Source organism: Kogia breviceps, chromosome 2, assembly GCF_026419965.1.
Source record: "Kogia breviceps isolate mKogBre1 chromosome 2, mKogBre1 haplotype 1, whole genome shotgun sequence".
NCBI lineage: Eukaryota > Metazoa > Chordata > Mammalia > Artiodactyla > Physeteridae > Kogia > Kogia breviceps.
The window spans coordinates 31,274,423-31,290,129 of record NC_081311.1 but is presented as its reverse complement, the minus strand read 5'-3'; the positions used below and the strand labels follow the sequence as shown (position 1 = coordinate 31,290,129).

Sequence of the window (15,707 nt, the reverse complement as noted above, 5' to 3'; positions counted from 1 at the left end):
TGGAGCACAGGCTCCGGATGCGCAGGCTTAGCGGCCAGGGCTCATGGGCCCAGCCGCTCCGCGGCATGTGGGATCTTCCCAGAAAGGGGCACGAACCCGTGTGCCCTGCATCGGCAGGCGGACTCTCAACCACTGCGCCACCAGGGAAGCCCCCAATCTGTGGACTTTTTGATGATGGCTGTTCTGACCAGAGTAAGGTGATACCTCATTGTAGTTTTGATTTGCATTTCTCTAATTAGCAGTCTTGAGCATCATTTCATGTGCTTTTTGGCCATCTATATGTGTTTTCTGGAGAAATGTCTCTTTAGGTCTTCTGCACATTTTTTGATTGGGTCCTTTATATCTGCCCTCATTGAGTGGATAAGATCTCATCTAGTTCTAAGGCTTTAAATTCTGTCTACTTTGATGATTTCCAGTTTTATATCCCTAATCCCAGTGTCTCCTACTTCAAACTCACCTATCCAGTTGTTTCCTGCATACATCCACTTTGATTTGCAAGAGACAAGTCAGACTTAATGTGTCCAAAACTGAACTAGATTTGTCTCTGTCCAACCTGTTTCTCCTCCAGTCTTCTCTTAGAAAGTTACATTACCATTCACCCAGCTTTCGACCAAAAAAAGCCTAAGTGTCCTTTCCCTCATTCTACATCTACTGCATCATCAAAGCAAATTGGTTTAATCTTCAATATATACTCTATATCCTGTCGCTACTTTCTACCTCCATTACTGCCATTCCGGTTTAAGTCACCATTTTCTCTTGCCAAGGCTATTGTAATAATAGTCTCATTATAATATTTTACTTATAATCAGTTATCTGTGCAGCCACCTGGTAAACTTAAACAGTATAAATCTGATCACATTACTTCCACTACTACCCAAATGTAAAGCTAGTGGATTTCTCTTAAGTTCAAACCTCAATCTTCTCAACATAGCCTCTGTGATCTTGCCTCTAGGGCTCTGATCTCATGTTCTGCTTTCCATCTTACTCACTTTGGTCAGAACATGCCAACTTTCTTGCTGTTTCTCACATATACCATACTTCATACCATTTACTGCTTCAGTACTATTCCCTCTGCCTAGAACGTTCCTTTGTCTTGGATATCTACATGTCTTGCTCACTGCATTCAGTGCTCAAAAATTCAGCCTCCTAGAGTCTTTTCCAGTCTGCTGTATTCTTCTTTGACCAGTTCTTCTTTTACTTATCTTCACCACATATTATTCATTATCATCGTCATCATTATTTATATCATTTATCTCCTCTGCCAGAATTAAAGTTCCAAGACAAGGGCTTTTGTCTGTGTTGTTCACAGCTGCATTCTAGTGACTGACTCATAGTAGACACTCGATAAATAGAAATAAATAAGTATCTATAGTCTATCAAGGACAGGAGTCTCAGAAACAACAACTTTTCTAAAAGGCAATAGAAATCGCTGATCTCTCATAATATTTTTAGTATCTGAGAAAATATGTAATGACCAAAGGCTATTTTGAATTCAGTAATGCTTTTTAAAGAAATAATGCATATTGTTCATAGCGAAAAAATGCGTTTAAAAAAGTAGTGACTCTATTTGCAAGCACATTTTTATTTAATTTACAAACAGTGCTCATGTATGTGGACGTACTGACCTTGTAAAGACTGTGAGTTCCCCTAAGGAATTGTGGCCCACAGATTGTGAACTCCTGATATAATTGACTTATTCCTAATCAGCTTCAGATTTGCATTTAAATGGATTCTTTTTAGCATAATTACTCTACCCAAGACAGTTTGATATAACAGAAGAAAATGAACCAAAACTGTCCTGGGAGTTGCAAAGAACTAAATTCATCTGACCTAGTTACTTACTACCTTTGCAGTTTTGGTTACTTAACGTCTTGGAATCTCATTTATGGCATAATGTCTGTAAATACAATTGTATGAAATTATTTCAGTAATGTTCCAGCTCCTCAGTATGTATTCCTTTTCCCTCCTTAGTTTATTAATACCACTGTTTTTCAGTACTTCATCTCTCAATTTATTTCTCTCTTTGCTGTGATTACAGCTTTGCACAAAAAAAGTGTCCTGTCATCTCTGTTCATGGGGCATCAAAGCAAGCCATTAATTCTGATTTTAGTTCATAGATACAAGAACCTTTTTCCATTAGATGTCACTTGCCCTTCTGTTTCATTTATTTGCATTTCTTTGGGTCTTCAGTATGCAAGACACATGAAATAGGGTCATTATAAAATCTTAAATCACTTAGGTAAATAGAAGGATATAGGAATTAGGAAGGGTGTGTTTGTATTCATCCAACAAACTCTGCAGTTCAGGAACAGGCAGGCTGATGTTAAGAAAAAGATGAATAGGCTCTAGTTCTTTGCTCAAAATCTAGTAGATAAAATGCCCCCCCAAAAAGAAAAATTGAAGTATAGTTTACTAGTAGTACAACTTCAGCACTGTTGAGGATGTTCTTAACTTTGCCTGGGGCTTATGGGCTGAGATAAGGGATGCCTTAGAATTAACTGGATTAAAGGTCGCAGAAAAACATTCTGGGCAGAGGGCTTGCTGTACTTAAAAGGCATGGAAGCATTGACATGTATGTAACAACCAATAAATCACTCTGGCCAGAGCATAGCATATGTAGAAAGAAAACGGCAGGGCAGACTGAAAAGGTAGTTTGGGGCTAGACAGACCCTCAGTGATCTTGCATGCCAGCCAGGAATTTGAAGTCTTCAGTATTGTCAGTGGAAAGCCATCAGAGATTTTTAAAACCAGGAAAAGACAGAAGTTTCGTGGCAGTGTGAAAGATGGATTCTGGTGGATTTGATGGTATAGGGGATGTTCTAAATAGTCAGATGAATGAAAAGTTGAGATGTTATTAGCAGGTTGCGTGAAAAAGTGAAAAGCCTGGGCTTTAGAATCACCCAGCTTGGTTTTAAACCTAGGCTCTGCCTCTTTGTAGTTGTATGAAAAAAATAGCTGCTTCAGTCTTCTATTTTCTTACATGTATTAGGTAGTAATAATACCTGTTTTACAGTGTTCCCCTGAAGATTTTTTCATAATGGGTATGAAGTACCTGATACAGTGCTTGCTTGATACCAGCTAAGGGCTCAGTTATTATCTATTATTATCAACATGAGTGACATGTACTATAATTATTAAGGTAAGAAATGGTGAAGGCCTGAATTTAGGGGTGGATAAAAGGAATAGATTTGGATGGATCTTTCGTAATTAAAATGAATAGGACTGACTGATGTAGGGAAAGAATGGAATCATGACTGAGTGAGATTTGTAATCTGAATGTCTTGGGGGAAGGGGTTAGTGATGCCATTTTCCTGGTGAGGAATACAGGGATCATCACTGGTTGAGATGAGGGAAAAGGGGTAGAATGATTTTGATTTGGATTTTTGGAGGTATTTGGGATATCTTGGTGATGATATGAAGCAGGCAATTAGAAATAATGTCTGGAGCAAGAGATAAGAGATTGGAGAGTTGTCAGTATATGTGTGGTAGCAGAAATGTGTGTAAATCTTAAACAGCAGAGCATATATTTTAAACATTTCCCCTATATCCCCACACTACTGAGCTCTGTACAAAACACTTGATTAGTTCTTGTTATTAAGTGTGAGATTTAGGGTGACTTTGTATGTAGTTACTTCGATTACTAATTTAATGTTCAGTTTATTTAAATTTATAAATTTAAAACCTCATTCTCCTAAAATACAGATCTTACTCCAAACTTAGGCTTTTGATAAATATTAACTCTTAAAACATTTTAATCTAAAACTATAGATATTTTCTCCTTAAATATTGATTTAACAAAACCTTCTTAGATACTTTGAAAAAATATTGTAAATATAATTTAAATTTATAAATGTGATTATTCTTAAGTTGTGTAAGAATTCTAATACAGTATACAAACTTAGTAAGATTCCAACCTACAACCAGGCCTAAATCAGCTATTCAGTTCTACATTTCAGATTAAAATTCCAAGGCTGGCTCTCTAACAGGCCAAGTTTTCTTAAAGCATTATAAATATTTACCAAATATGCATACTTATTTGTTAACAGCTTTATTGACATATATTTTATACGCCTTACAATTCACCCATTTTAAGTATACAATTCACTGATTTTTATTATATTTACCAAGTTGTGCAACCATCACCAAAATCTGTTAGAATAAATACATCACCTTGAAAAGAAACGTGATGTCCATTTGCAGTCATTCCCATTTTCACTCCCAGCCCTAGGAAAACAGTACTTTCTATCGCTATAGATTTGTCTTTTCTGGACATTTCATATAAACAGAATCATATAGTATGTGATCTTTTATTTCTGGCCTTTTTCACTTAGCATAATGTTTTGAAGTTCATTCATCCTTATTGTAATAATATTCTCATTATATGGATATACTACATTTTATTTATCCTAGATTACTTTTTAATACAAAATAATTAAGGTTTAGTTCTCTTAAATCATTCCTATACTTAGTTTAAAAAAAAAAGGAAAGCTTGAAAATAAGTGAACTAAGCTTCTGTCATAAGTTAGAAAAAGAACAGCAGAATAAATCCAAAGAAAATAGATAACGAAACTTAGTGAAAATTAATGAACCAGAAAACAAAGATATATTAGAGAAGATCAAGAAAAGTCAAAAGTGAATTGGGAGGGGAGGATAAGAAAACAAGCCTGGTAAAATTGATCAAGGAATTAAAAGACATAAATAAATAATATTATGAAAATGAAGACTACAGAGGAAGAGGAGATTTAAAAGATAAGGGATTTACAGCAGCGTTATTTTATACTAGCCAAAAGGTAGAAGCAACTTGTGTCCATCGATGTATGAATAGATAAACAAAATATGATCTATGCATCAGTGGAATGTTATTCAGCCTTAAAAGGGACAGAAGTCCTGTCATATGCTACAAGATGGATGAACTGTGAGGATATTCTAAATGAAGTAAGCCAGTAACTAAATGACAAATATATACTCTGTTATTCCACTTAAGAGGTGTGCAGTAGTCACATTTGTATAGACAAAGTAGAATGGTGGTTGGCAGGACTTGGAGTAGGAGGAAATAGGGAGTTACTATTTAATGGGTATAGCGTTTCAGTTTTGCAAGATGAAAAAAGTACTGGAGATGGGTGATGGTGCAAACAGTGTAAATATATGTGATGGTAAACTTAAAAATGATTAAAATTATAAATTTTATATTATGTACGTTTTACCACAACTTTAAAAAAGATAAGGGAAAATACTATCAACCATATGCCAATAATTTTGAAATTAAAGAAAAATATAACTTACCAAAAACTGACTCAAGAAGAAATAAAAAGCTTGAATTGTTCTATAACTATTAAATAAATTTAATAGTTAAAACTCTTCTATCAAAGAGAATAAGCCCATGGGCTTCCCTGGTGGCACAGTGCTTGAGAGTCCGCCTGCCGATGCAGGGGACACGGGTTCATGCCCCGGTCCGGGAAGATCCCACATGCCGCGGAGCAGCTAGGCCGGTGAGCCTGTGCGTCCGGAGCCTGTGCTCCGCAACGGGAGAGGCCACAACAATGAGAGGCCCGCGTACCGGGGGGAAAAAAAAAAAGAGAGAGAATAAGCCGAGAATGCTTTAAATTTGAGTTCTTCCCAACTTTTAAGGAAGAAAGCTTCCCAATTTTCTGTCACCTCTTTCAGAAAGTAGGAAAAAAGGAAAATATATCTCAACTCTTTTGAGGAGGACAGCTGCCAAACCCAAACATATATAAGAAGAAAAAATTATAGGTCAGTTTCACTCATGAAATAGATTAGCCCTTTAGTAATTGAAAAAAGTCTTCACTTTTTTGTTTTATGCTTTTAAAAAGATTTTTATTGGAGCATAGTTGCTTTACAATGTTGTGTTAGTTTCAGGTGTACAGCAAAGTGAAACAGTTATATATATCTATATATCCACTCTTTCTCTTTTTTTTTTAGATTCTTTTCCCATATATGCCATTACAGAGTATTGAGTAGAGTTCCCTGTGCTATACAGCAGGTTCTTACTAGTTATCTATGTTTTACACTTTTATTCTTGAATAATTCTTTTTCTGATTGTTACAGCCACCTTTATTGCTTTCTTTTCTTTTTTCTTTTTTTTTTTACATTTTTCTCATATCTATGTCTCCCTCTTTAGTTTCAACATATCTATGTCACTTTGAGTCTGTTATGAACTGCATATTGCTGTGCCCTACCTGACACTTTTTTCTTTGTTACGTAGTTAATTCAGTTGATTAACATTTATTGTAACATGTACATGGTTGATTCTATTCCTGAAATTATTTTTTTGTGTTTGTTTAACGTGCTCACTTTTTGTTTAGTTTTTAATTTTATTTACTTTTATAGTTGATGTTTTTTGGTTGTTCTTTATTTCCTCTGGTGATTGGAAGTTCTTCAGCTTTATCCATACATTTTAAGCAAATTTAAAGCTACATTTTCTTATCAACATCAAAGAGTAATGACTATTATAAATTGTTCCTTCATCCCACATGCACACTTGATCTTACACACTTTACTTAAGCATATTTTACTCTTACTTTTTCACCCAAGGTTGTGTTGTAATAGTTTGGGATGTTATTCCTAAATCATTAATTTAAAAAATTATATTGTGTTTATCTATTTAAAGAATCCTCTCTTATCTGTTATATTAAACTGAACCCCCCCCCCCCCGATATTAGTAACAACTGTTTATACTTAACTGTTAGTTTTACTGGTATATTGCCTACCATATTTTTTATATAAACAGTGTTTTCCATTTTTAGGTGTTTGTTCTGAATTTTTTTTTTTTAAGCTCAACTACTTTAAGTGACTGTTGCTAGTACCCAGAGTAAATGGCTGTCCTATTTTCCAAATCATAGCATATCCAGTAATTTCTTTATTTTACTTATATCTGTGAAAAATAGATTGGCTAAAAAAAGTGAGGTTTTTTTTACCCTCAGAATTTTGTGAGCATACTTCCATTGGCTTTTAGCATTTACTTTTAGTGATGAAATGACTGTCATTCTAAATCCCTTTCCTCTTATTTTATGTAAAATTAAGTAAAATTTTCTCCTTATTTGGAGCTTTTAAACTTTTATTTTTGAAATTCAGATATTCTGCCAGGAGAGTTTTTACATGTATATATGCTTTGTTTTCCCCTGAGTATTCTGCACCAGTACTTCTCAGAGCACATTAAATATGAAGACTCAAGACAATATTCAACATTAGGAAGTTTTCTTTTCCTTCTCCTCCTTCTTCCCCGTCACCCTACCCCCATTTCTTAAATTTAATTTTTAAAAATTTATATTCTTTGCTCTTTCTTGTTCTAGAAATCCTATTTCACAGATGTTTAATGTCCTGGCCTCCTCCTCCTCTCTAATCTTTTTCCTCATGATTTCTGTGTCTTCAGATTTACTATGCATTGTGAGGACATTTCTTTTTTTTTTTTTTTTTTTTTTTTGGTGGTACGCGGGCCTCTCACTGTTGTGGCCTCTCCCTTTGAGGAGCACAGGCTCCGGACGCGCAGGCTCAGGGGCCATGGCTCATGGGCCCAGCCGCTCCGCGGCATGTGGGATCTTCCCGGACCGGGACACGAACCCGTGTCCCCTGCATCGGCAGGCGGATTCTCAACCTCTGCGCCATCAGGGAAGCCCCAGTGAGGACATTTCTTAAATTGGCTTTTTAAATCACTAATTTGATGTATATTTTTCTACTTAATACCTCTATTTGGTTTTTTGGCAGTTTTTTTTTCTTTTTTCCCCTCCCCAAGCACATATTCCCCACTCCTTTTCCAGAACAGCTTGCTTTTTGTTTTAAATGCTGTTCTTCCCTGGTTTCAATAGAGATACTATTTATAATTTTTCTTTAATCACTGATGTTTTTTCTTCATTAATTCTGTTTCAGTTTGGGCTGTTAGTTTTGACTGGGTAATTATTTCTCTTCAGTATGTCTGGTCAGGTTTTTCATCAGCTTTTTTTTCTTTTTTGAATTTTATTTTTTTATACAGCACGTTCTTATTAGTTATCTGTTTTATACATATTAGTGTATATAGGTCAATCCCAATCTCCCAGTTCATCCCACCACCACCCCAACCCTGCTTTCCCCCCTTGGTGTCCATACGTTTGTTCTCTACATTTGTGTCTCTATTTCTGCCTTGCACACCAGTTCATCTGTACCATTTTTCTAGATTCCACATTTTTGCATTAATATACAATACTTGTTTTTCTGACTTCATTCTGTATGATAGTCTCTAGGTCCATCCACGTCTCTACAAATGACCAAATTTCATCCTTCTTATGGCTGAGTAATATTCCATTATATATATGTATCACATCTTCTTTATCCATTCATCTGTCGATGGGCAGTTAGGTTGCTTCCATGACCTGGCTAGTGTAAATAGTGCTTCAGTGAACATTGGGGTGCATGTGGCTTTTTGAATTATGGTTTTCTCTGGGTATATGCCCAGTGGTGGGATTGCTGGGTAATATGGTAATTCTATTTTTAGTTTTTTAAGAAACCTCCATACAGTTCTCCATAGTGGCTGTATCAATTTACATTCCCACCAGTAGTGCAAGGGGGTTCCCTTTTCTCCACACCCTCTCCAGCATTTGTTGTTTGTAGATTTTCTGATGATGCCCATTCTTTTTCATCAGTGCTTGTGCTGGGTAATTCTCAGGGTGATAAGTAAGCCAGCAGATGGGTTCCTCACAGAGCATGGGCCAGAAGCAGATGCTCAGGGAGAGAGGAAGAACTCTTAATGAGTGTAGCTGTCCAGCAGGGGTGGATTGCGTAAAGTAATGAGAAGAGGAGCCTGGCTTTTGCTCATTACCTGTAGAAGTTCATCCAGACTTATTAGGTTGTATGACACACTGAAACAGCTGGAACATTGGTAAAAAGGGATTAATTACCTTATATTCCTTTGGAGATTGCATGTGAAAGATTGTATAATCTGGTGCTTTTTAATTATTCATTTTGGCATTCACTTGTAATGAAGTGTGGTATTTGCAAGTTTAAAACTCTGAGTTTTAAGCAAAGAACTCCAGATACTATCAGTCTCCTCTTTGTTTATTAAGCTATTAGTTGATGATTGTTACCAGCAAGCACGTTTGAACTGATATTTTATAAAATAATAATACTCTATTGAAGATTGAGCTCTTTTATACCAGGCACCAAGTTTTGCAAGATATCCAAGGGACCTTGTGAAAATTACTGATTTTCTGATATGCTCGTAGTTTTCCTTCAGCCCCTCTTTATCTCTCAGACTGATCATCTCTGTACTGTTATCTCAGAGGAGACGTTCCCAAGACTCATGAACCATTTTTTTCATTCCATTCATAATATTTTGTTTTATTTCAAAAGTACAGGCTATTGCTTATTAGTTGGCTATATATTTGATATGTTCCTATCTTGTTACTTTTCATATTCTGCTTTCCCCATTTTGGTTAGAAATAGAGTAGAGATTATGATTTAGATTGAAGAGGGTAATGTGTGAGGAATTTTAATCTTCTGTCTTTTGGGGGTTTTTTTGTGGTACACGGGCCTCTCACTGTTGCGGCCTTTCCTGTTGCAGAGCACAGGCTCTGGACACGCAGGCTCAGCGGCCATGACTAACGGGCCTAGCCACTCTGCGGCATATGGGATCTTCCCGGACCGGGGCATGAACCCGTGTCCCCTGCATCGGCAGGCGGATTCTCAACCACTGTGCCACCAGGGAAGCCCTGTCTTTTGTTTTTGAGAGCTAGGTTATCCAAAGCAAAAGCTAAAAACCAGGCACATAGAGCCCTAGTGTAAGAGGAACCTTGTGGGAAACAGGAAGACTTTCCTTCCTAGCCTTCTTGAAGCATTAAATCTCCTTGAGGAGATAAGACATAAACATACAGAAGGAAAAACAAAAGCAGTGTTTAGATAGCCTATGACAAATTTTGTATTACAGAATACTTACATAGTGCTTTGCATGTGACAGAAAAGAGAAAACATAAGGCAGTTGACATTTATTTAAAAGGGAGGGGGAGTGATATGTGAATTCTGAGAATGAGAAAACTGGAAACTCAGGCTGCATGAGGGCAGACACCATGTCTGTTCATCATTGCCTGCCTACTCAGTGCCTGCCACTGTCCCTGATAGGTGGTAGGCTTTCAGATAAGCGAATATCTGTTTGTTGAACAAACTGAAGAGTGCCTTGAAGGAAATAATTTATTTAGGCAGAGGTGAAATGAGGCTTGAGAAAATATTAGGAGGTAGAAATAATAGATGACTGAATACATGAGAATACCACCAACCTGGATGGAGCTGTGAGAATGAGCAGGAAAGTTCTGAGAAATAAGGCTGTCAGTGGTAGGTTAGAGTCAAATTATAAATAGTTTTGATTGCTGGACTTGGGAATTTGGGATTTGTTTTTTAAACAAAGTGGGGTTTTTCTGAACAGATGGTCACATTGTTAAAGTAGTGCTCAGGAATACTGTCTGAAGGCACAGTGATTGTCTTCAGGTTGCAGTGAGAAAGAGATTGGAGACCAGCTTTGATTCCAGTTGCAATATTGGATAGGAATTCTTTGGCCAGTAGTCATGCTCAATAAAATTATTAATATTTCTTTACATGTAATAATATATTACATACAGGTGCTTTTTAAGCCCTGGTGATTGAACATAAGGACATAGCTGTCTTTTTCATTATTTATTTAATTTTCCATGACATTTTGTTTATTGATCTTCATGGCTTTTTTGTGAGATCATGGTATAAATTTTGAATACATTTGTTCTTGTTTGCCTTTTGTTAATGTCAAGCATAGCACATGAGACATTCCTTGTTGCTATGCAACTGCTAAATTCAGTATTTAGTATTAATAAAACTGAGTGGCATTAAATTCATTTAACAGGGGGAAGCAAAATATGACTTAACAATGTCTGATCAATATTTGTATGGTTTAATGTATTGTTGCAGACATGAGCAAAAGAGAAGTGACTTGTTTACAGTTACTGTTTTGATCAAAATTAGTTGTGGTCATAAATCTTTGTGTTTATGACCAGATTGTTTTTCTTGTTTTATTCTTTTTGGTCTGTCCCTTTCACTGCTCTTTGATAGTGTGATTCAGTTTTTGTTAGTGTTTGTGTGTTATTGATGAAGTTCTTATTCTATTATTCTTTCCGATTCTGTTATCTTTTGTAATTTTTGTAATTTTATCTCCCAAGGCTTTTATTTGCTTTTTTTTCTTTCTTACTATTATTTTTTCCTGTATTTACATTTTTCCCTTTCAAGAATTTATAGCTAAGCATCCACGTTTGGAATTTGTTATAATTTCATATAAACCCAGGTGAAAGCCTATTAGATTTGCTCTTCAGAGTAAGGGCCACCTGTAATCCCCGTTAGTTATTTGCAGTGTGTACTTGGTACTTGCCAGATATTGAAGTGCTTTCATTAATATTTGTGAAGTCAGAAATCCATTTTGGGATAAGAGGGCTTTAGAGGCAGCTGCAGGATTTTTTTTTAAGTTAGTGTTGAAAATATCTAGTTTGCAGGCCCAAGATAGGCAGTATCTAGCAATTCTTTTTCATTCCGTCATCACCACCTCCCACCCTCAAAACCCTTAGCCCAGCACTTTCTCTCCTCCCTAGTGTAGGGAAGAGAGGACATAGTAATTTAGTGGACAGTGTTTTTATTATAGTAGGCAAATAATAAACAGGATAGATAACTCCCATTTGCTTGAATGGGTAGTTTGGTTTTGCTGATGTCCTTGGAATCATTTTGATGGGAAGAACGAAGGAGAGTTGAAAAACGATTAATCCTTAATAATAAATGAAAAATCTAGAATCTAGAAATCATGAAAATAGTTTAGAAAGATCAACACTCTAACTACAGTGCAGGTGATACAAACTCTAGGGATTACCCTGCTGAAAATGATGGCTTAATATTAAGGACAAAGAAATCCCTTACATTACTCTTAAAACCAGATAAAATACTGTTTCTAGGGACCATCTTTTCTACTCCCTTACTTTCCAAATCCTTTATGGTGATTGTATTTGTGGTTAGGAAGTGTCCCTGTTTGTGGACCTCATGTATCCACCTGGCTATAGTATTTACATTAGTGGTTCCCTCACTTTTGAACATGAGTACTTTTTTAACAATTAAAAAAAATTATAAACCCTTAGGTGATAATAGATTATGTGACAAAATACATAGTGCCCCAAACTACTAGGAATTCAGTAACACATTATATATTTCCTTAATTGCAATAATATTTGTGTGCATTTGAAAAGTTGTATGTACACTGAATGCACAAGACCTATTCTTTCTAAAGGTCATGCTTAAAGGACATGGATTCGTGGACCTTTTGTAATTATTTGAGCTCCTAATGAGGCCCATGATACATAATTTGGAAACTGCTGCACTAATGAATTATTATGTTGTATAAGGGTACAATTTGATTCTTTTGCATTTTCCTCCTTACTCTTAATAACCAGCAAGATGGCAAAGATATTTTTACATTGTTTTTCATTGAGTTAATCAGCAACATTTGAGATAATAAATTAGAAAAGGGTTTTTTTAAAAATTTATTTGGCTGTGTCAGTTTTGGCTTCCAGGATCTTCTACTGCAGTGTGCAGGCTTCTCCCTAGTTGTGGCACGCGGGCTCAGTAATTGCAGCACGCAGGCTCTCTAGTTGTGGTGCGTGGGTCAGTAGTTGCGGCGCGTGGGCTCTCTAGTTGTGGTGCACAGGCTCTAGAGTGTGCAGGCTCAGTAGTTATGGCACATGGGCTTAGTTGCCCTGTGGCATGTGGGATCTTATTTCCGTGACCAGGGATCGAACCTGCGTCCTCTGCATTGGAAGGTGGATTCTTAACCACTGGACCACCAGGGAAGTCCCCTCATTTTCTCCTTTGTACTGATTGAGAGTGTTAATAGTTTAAACATCTATGTATAGGTATATTTGAATTCTCTTTCTCTCTCTCTCTTTCTTTTTGTATGTGTAATTAGTGGGTTCTAGCTTCATAAAGGAACCAGTGAGTAGTTACTGTGGCAATGTGAACTAATTACAGAAGTCTTTTTTTAAATAATATTAAAATGGGCTTTTTTGTGTGTGCATGTGATACAGGTGTTGTTTTCAGTTAGGATTTTCCTTCTTAAAAAATACTGTTAGATTGAAGAATCTTTTATCTCAGTTCATATTCAGAAACATGCCATTTAGATTAACCCAGAATATTGTGGAAATTTTGAAGCGGTTGACTCTTTCATTGGGGAAGGTGCTTTTTAAAATGAAGTTTGAAAGTTTATGTAAAGAGGTATTTGGAATTTTGTAAGATAGTAAGAGATCTCATGAATTTCCATTTCTTCATTCGTTATTTCTACTGTTGTTTTGTATTGTCTTGGAATGGGCTCTGAATTTGTATTGAGTGTTAATCACTGACAAAAATGCAAATGCTCGTTTTAGATTGGTCATATACTCTCCTCAGCATCCCATCAGTAATAATCTGGAGGTCCTTGAGAATTGGAAGAAAACACCATTGTTTTTTCATGCAACAAGGTTAAATTTACTCTAGGGAATATTATTGTAATAATGGATTTTTTTTCATCCTTTTAGGGTTTGAAAGTATTCTTGAAGGGCTGTTTGGACCTGCATTATTAAAAGATCTCAGTTTATTTAAAGGTATTCAAAAATTTTTTTGGCATTTCAAATTCTTCCTGGTGACATAAATGATACCTTGGTGACTTAAGCCCCAGTCTCCTCCTTTTTATTCACAGTTTTATGTGGGTTGAAGCTATATCCATGTAAGCATCTTTTTGTGTGTGGTTGATACTGCAGATATATGTATGAATAAGGTGTATTAACTAGTGAGCAATTACTGCGAATAAGGAATTTGTCTACTACTTAGTGAGGGGTGTTTTTGTTGTTAAAATAAATAATATTTTTGAAATTAGTTCTCATTTGTTTCCTGAAAAATCCTCTTTTGTAACTGTTAATTTGTTATTCCTACTATTTTTGCAGACTGTGAACCTGAAAGCATTTCTGATTGGACTTTTGATGAAAATTGTCTGTTCTGTTGCTTGAGAAGAGATAAAGTAAAGGTAACCAAGAAACTTGTGAAACTTGTCTAGTGTGGTATTTTATAGTTTTTATTTTTCCAAAATTTGGTTACTTTGTTGGAGGATTTGTAGGAGTACTGATTCCATATTTATTCACAAAGGATTTGATAGTGACTCAGTTTTGCAATTTAGACTTTCTAGTCTGTTGATTAGCCTATTGAGAAATCTATATCCCAACATGCATTGCTCTGCTTATTTAGTTCGCTAGGCAGAATAATGAACTAGGTCTCAAACTGTTGTGTTTATTTTAAATACGAAATGTATGGTAATTCACGTAATGGGAGTCATTCGTACAGTAACATGGATCTGGATCAAATAGTTATTAATTCATGTAGATTTATGATGGACTGTGGTTTATGCTTTAGTATGTTTCTTCATAATATATGAGCATGGATGCTGTTTGTGTTCAGTTGTAAAAATTGGCTGTACCTTTGCATTTCTGTTGTTTTATTGCTTTGTGTTAAACATAAAAAGAATTTTGGTTTAGAAACATTTCAGTTGTTGGAAACATTTATTAATAATGGTTTACTGTCTTATGTTTCTTTTTATGGTATTTCTGTTCCCTGCTTTAAAGCTTTGGAAACACTTTTAATTCCTTCCTCTCACCTGTACACTTCTAACTTCAAATCATTGACCAGGTTCTATCAGTTCTTCCATTCTTTTTCTTTCTACAGTCATCACCATAGTTCAGACCATTAGCATTATTTCTGGACTACTGAAATAACATGAAAGGTCTCTTGTAGTTTTCTTCAGTGTGTTAAACACTGCTACATGGGTAAACCCCTCTCCTCCCTACCTCCCCCTGACCCTCACCCCTCAAATGGTGTGGAAATGTTACCCTGCACTCAGTCTCCAGTGACTTTACAATTATCTTTGGGATTCATTAGCCTGATGCTCAGTGCCTCAGTACCCTCCACAGGTCAGTCCACTTCTCTTTCTAATGCTACCCCACTAGTCTTCCATGCAAAAAACTGGTCTGATCATTTGTATTAAACAATATGCTTTTACCATTTGAACTACAGCATTGCATACCCGTTGTTCTTTATAGCTTGAAATTCCCCTTGCTCTTACTCTTACCTTGACTCCCCTTTCTTATTAATGGTACTCCTCTGCTCTTATTGCTGTTTCCACCCTTCACACTGTTGTAGTAAATATTATGCCAATTACTTGTCAAGTAATATTCTGCCTTTTGTTGTTTATCCTTTTCTGTGTTTGAATCTTGTGTTCCTGACTACACTGTCAACCTCTGAAGACCATGAAACATGACATGCTTCCCTGTACCCCTGCATATGGCCACTCTACCATTATTTACCATTATTGGAAAGTTGCTTTAAAATCAAAGCCAATTTAAGAGCTTCTTAACGTTCTTCTTTTGTGGCATCTTTTTCTTACTTAAGTACATGAAAAAATTTTTGCTGTGACTATCCACAATGGTCTGTTTTTATTGAATTAATGAGTAAAGTGTTTTGAAATTTACTGTGGTTTGAAAAAGACCAGAAAATTAAGCAGCTACCAGTGAACTTAAGGTTCATCATTTTAAACTGTGTGTGTCTCTGTGTGTGTGCGTGCACACGCATACGTGTTGTGACTGTCTATTGAACAAGTTATTTAATAGGCATTTTGGTAGCATAAAAGGAGCCAATGATTAATT

The 15,707-nt window shown here is 35.9% G+C and overlaps 1 protein-coding gene across 22 annotated transcripts in view; it reads left to right on the top strand.

The window, feature by feature from the left end:
• The window catches only part of LCOR (ligand dependent nuclear receptor corepressor), a 131,016-nt gene that overhangs the window by 49,469 nt on the left and 65,840 nt on the right, over positions 1 to 15,707 (top strand). For 16 of the 22 annotated variants that reach the window (XM_059054417.2, XM_067024925.1, XM_067024931.1 and 13 more), the window contains 2 exons: positions 13,554 to 13,619; positions 13,959 to 14,038. The exons of 3 other annotated variants lie outside the window; for them this stretch is intronic. Coding sequence is in view for 10 of the 19 variants with exons in the window: in XM_067024925.1 (XP_066881026.1) it covers positions 13,554 to 13,619; positions 13,959 to 14,038 (146 nt within the window). In the remaining 9 variants the exon portion in view is untranslated. Of the gene's footprint in view, positions 1 to 13,553; positions 13,620 to 13,958; positions 14,039 to 15,707 lie in introns of those variants that run through there. 3 more of the 22 variants (XM_067024929.1, XM_067024926.1, XM_059054414.2) reach the window with 2 other exon arrangements.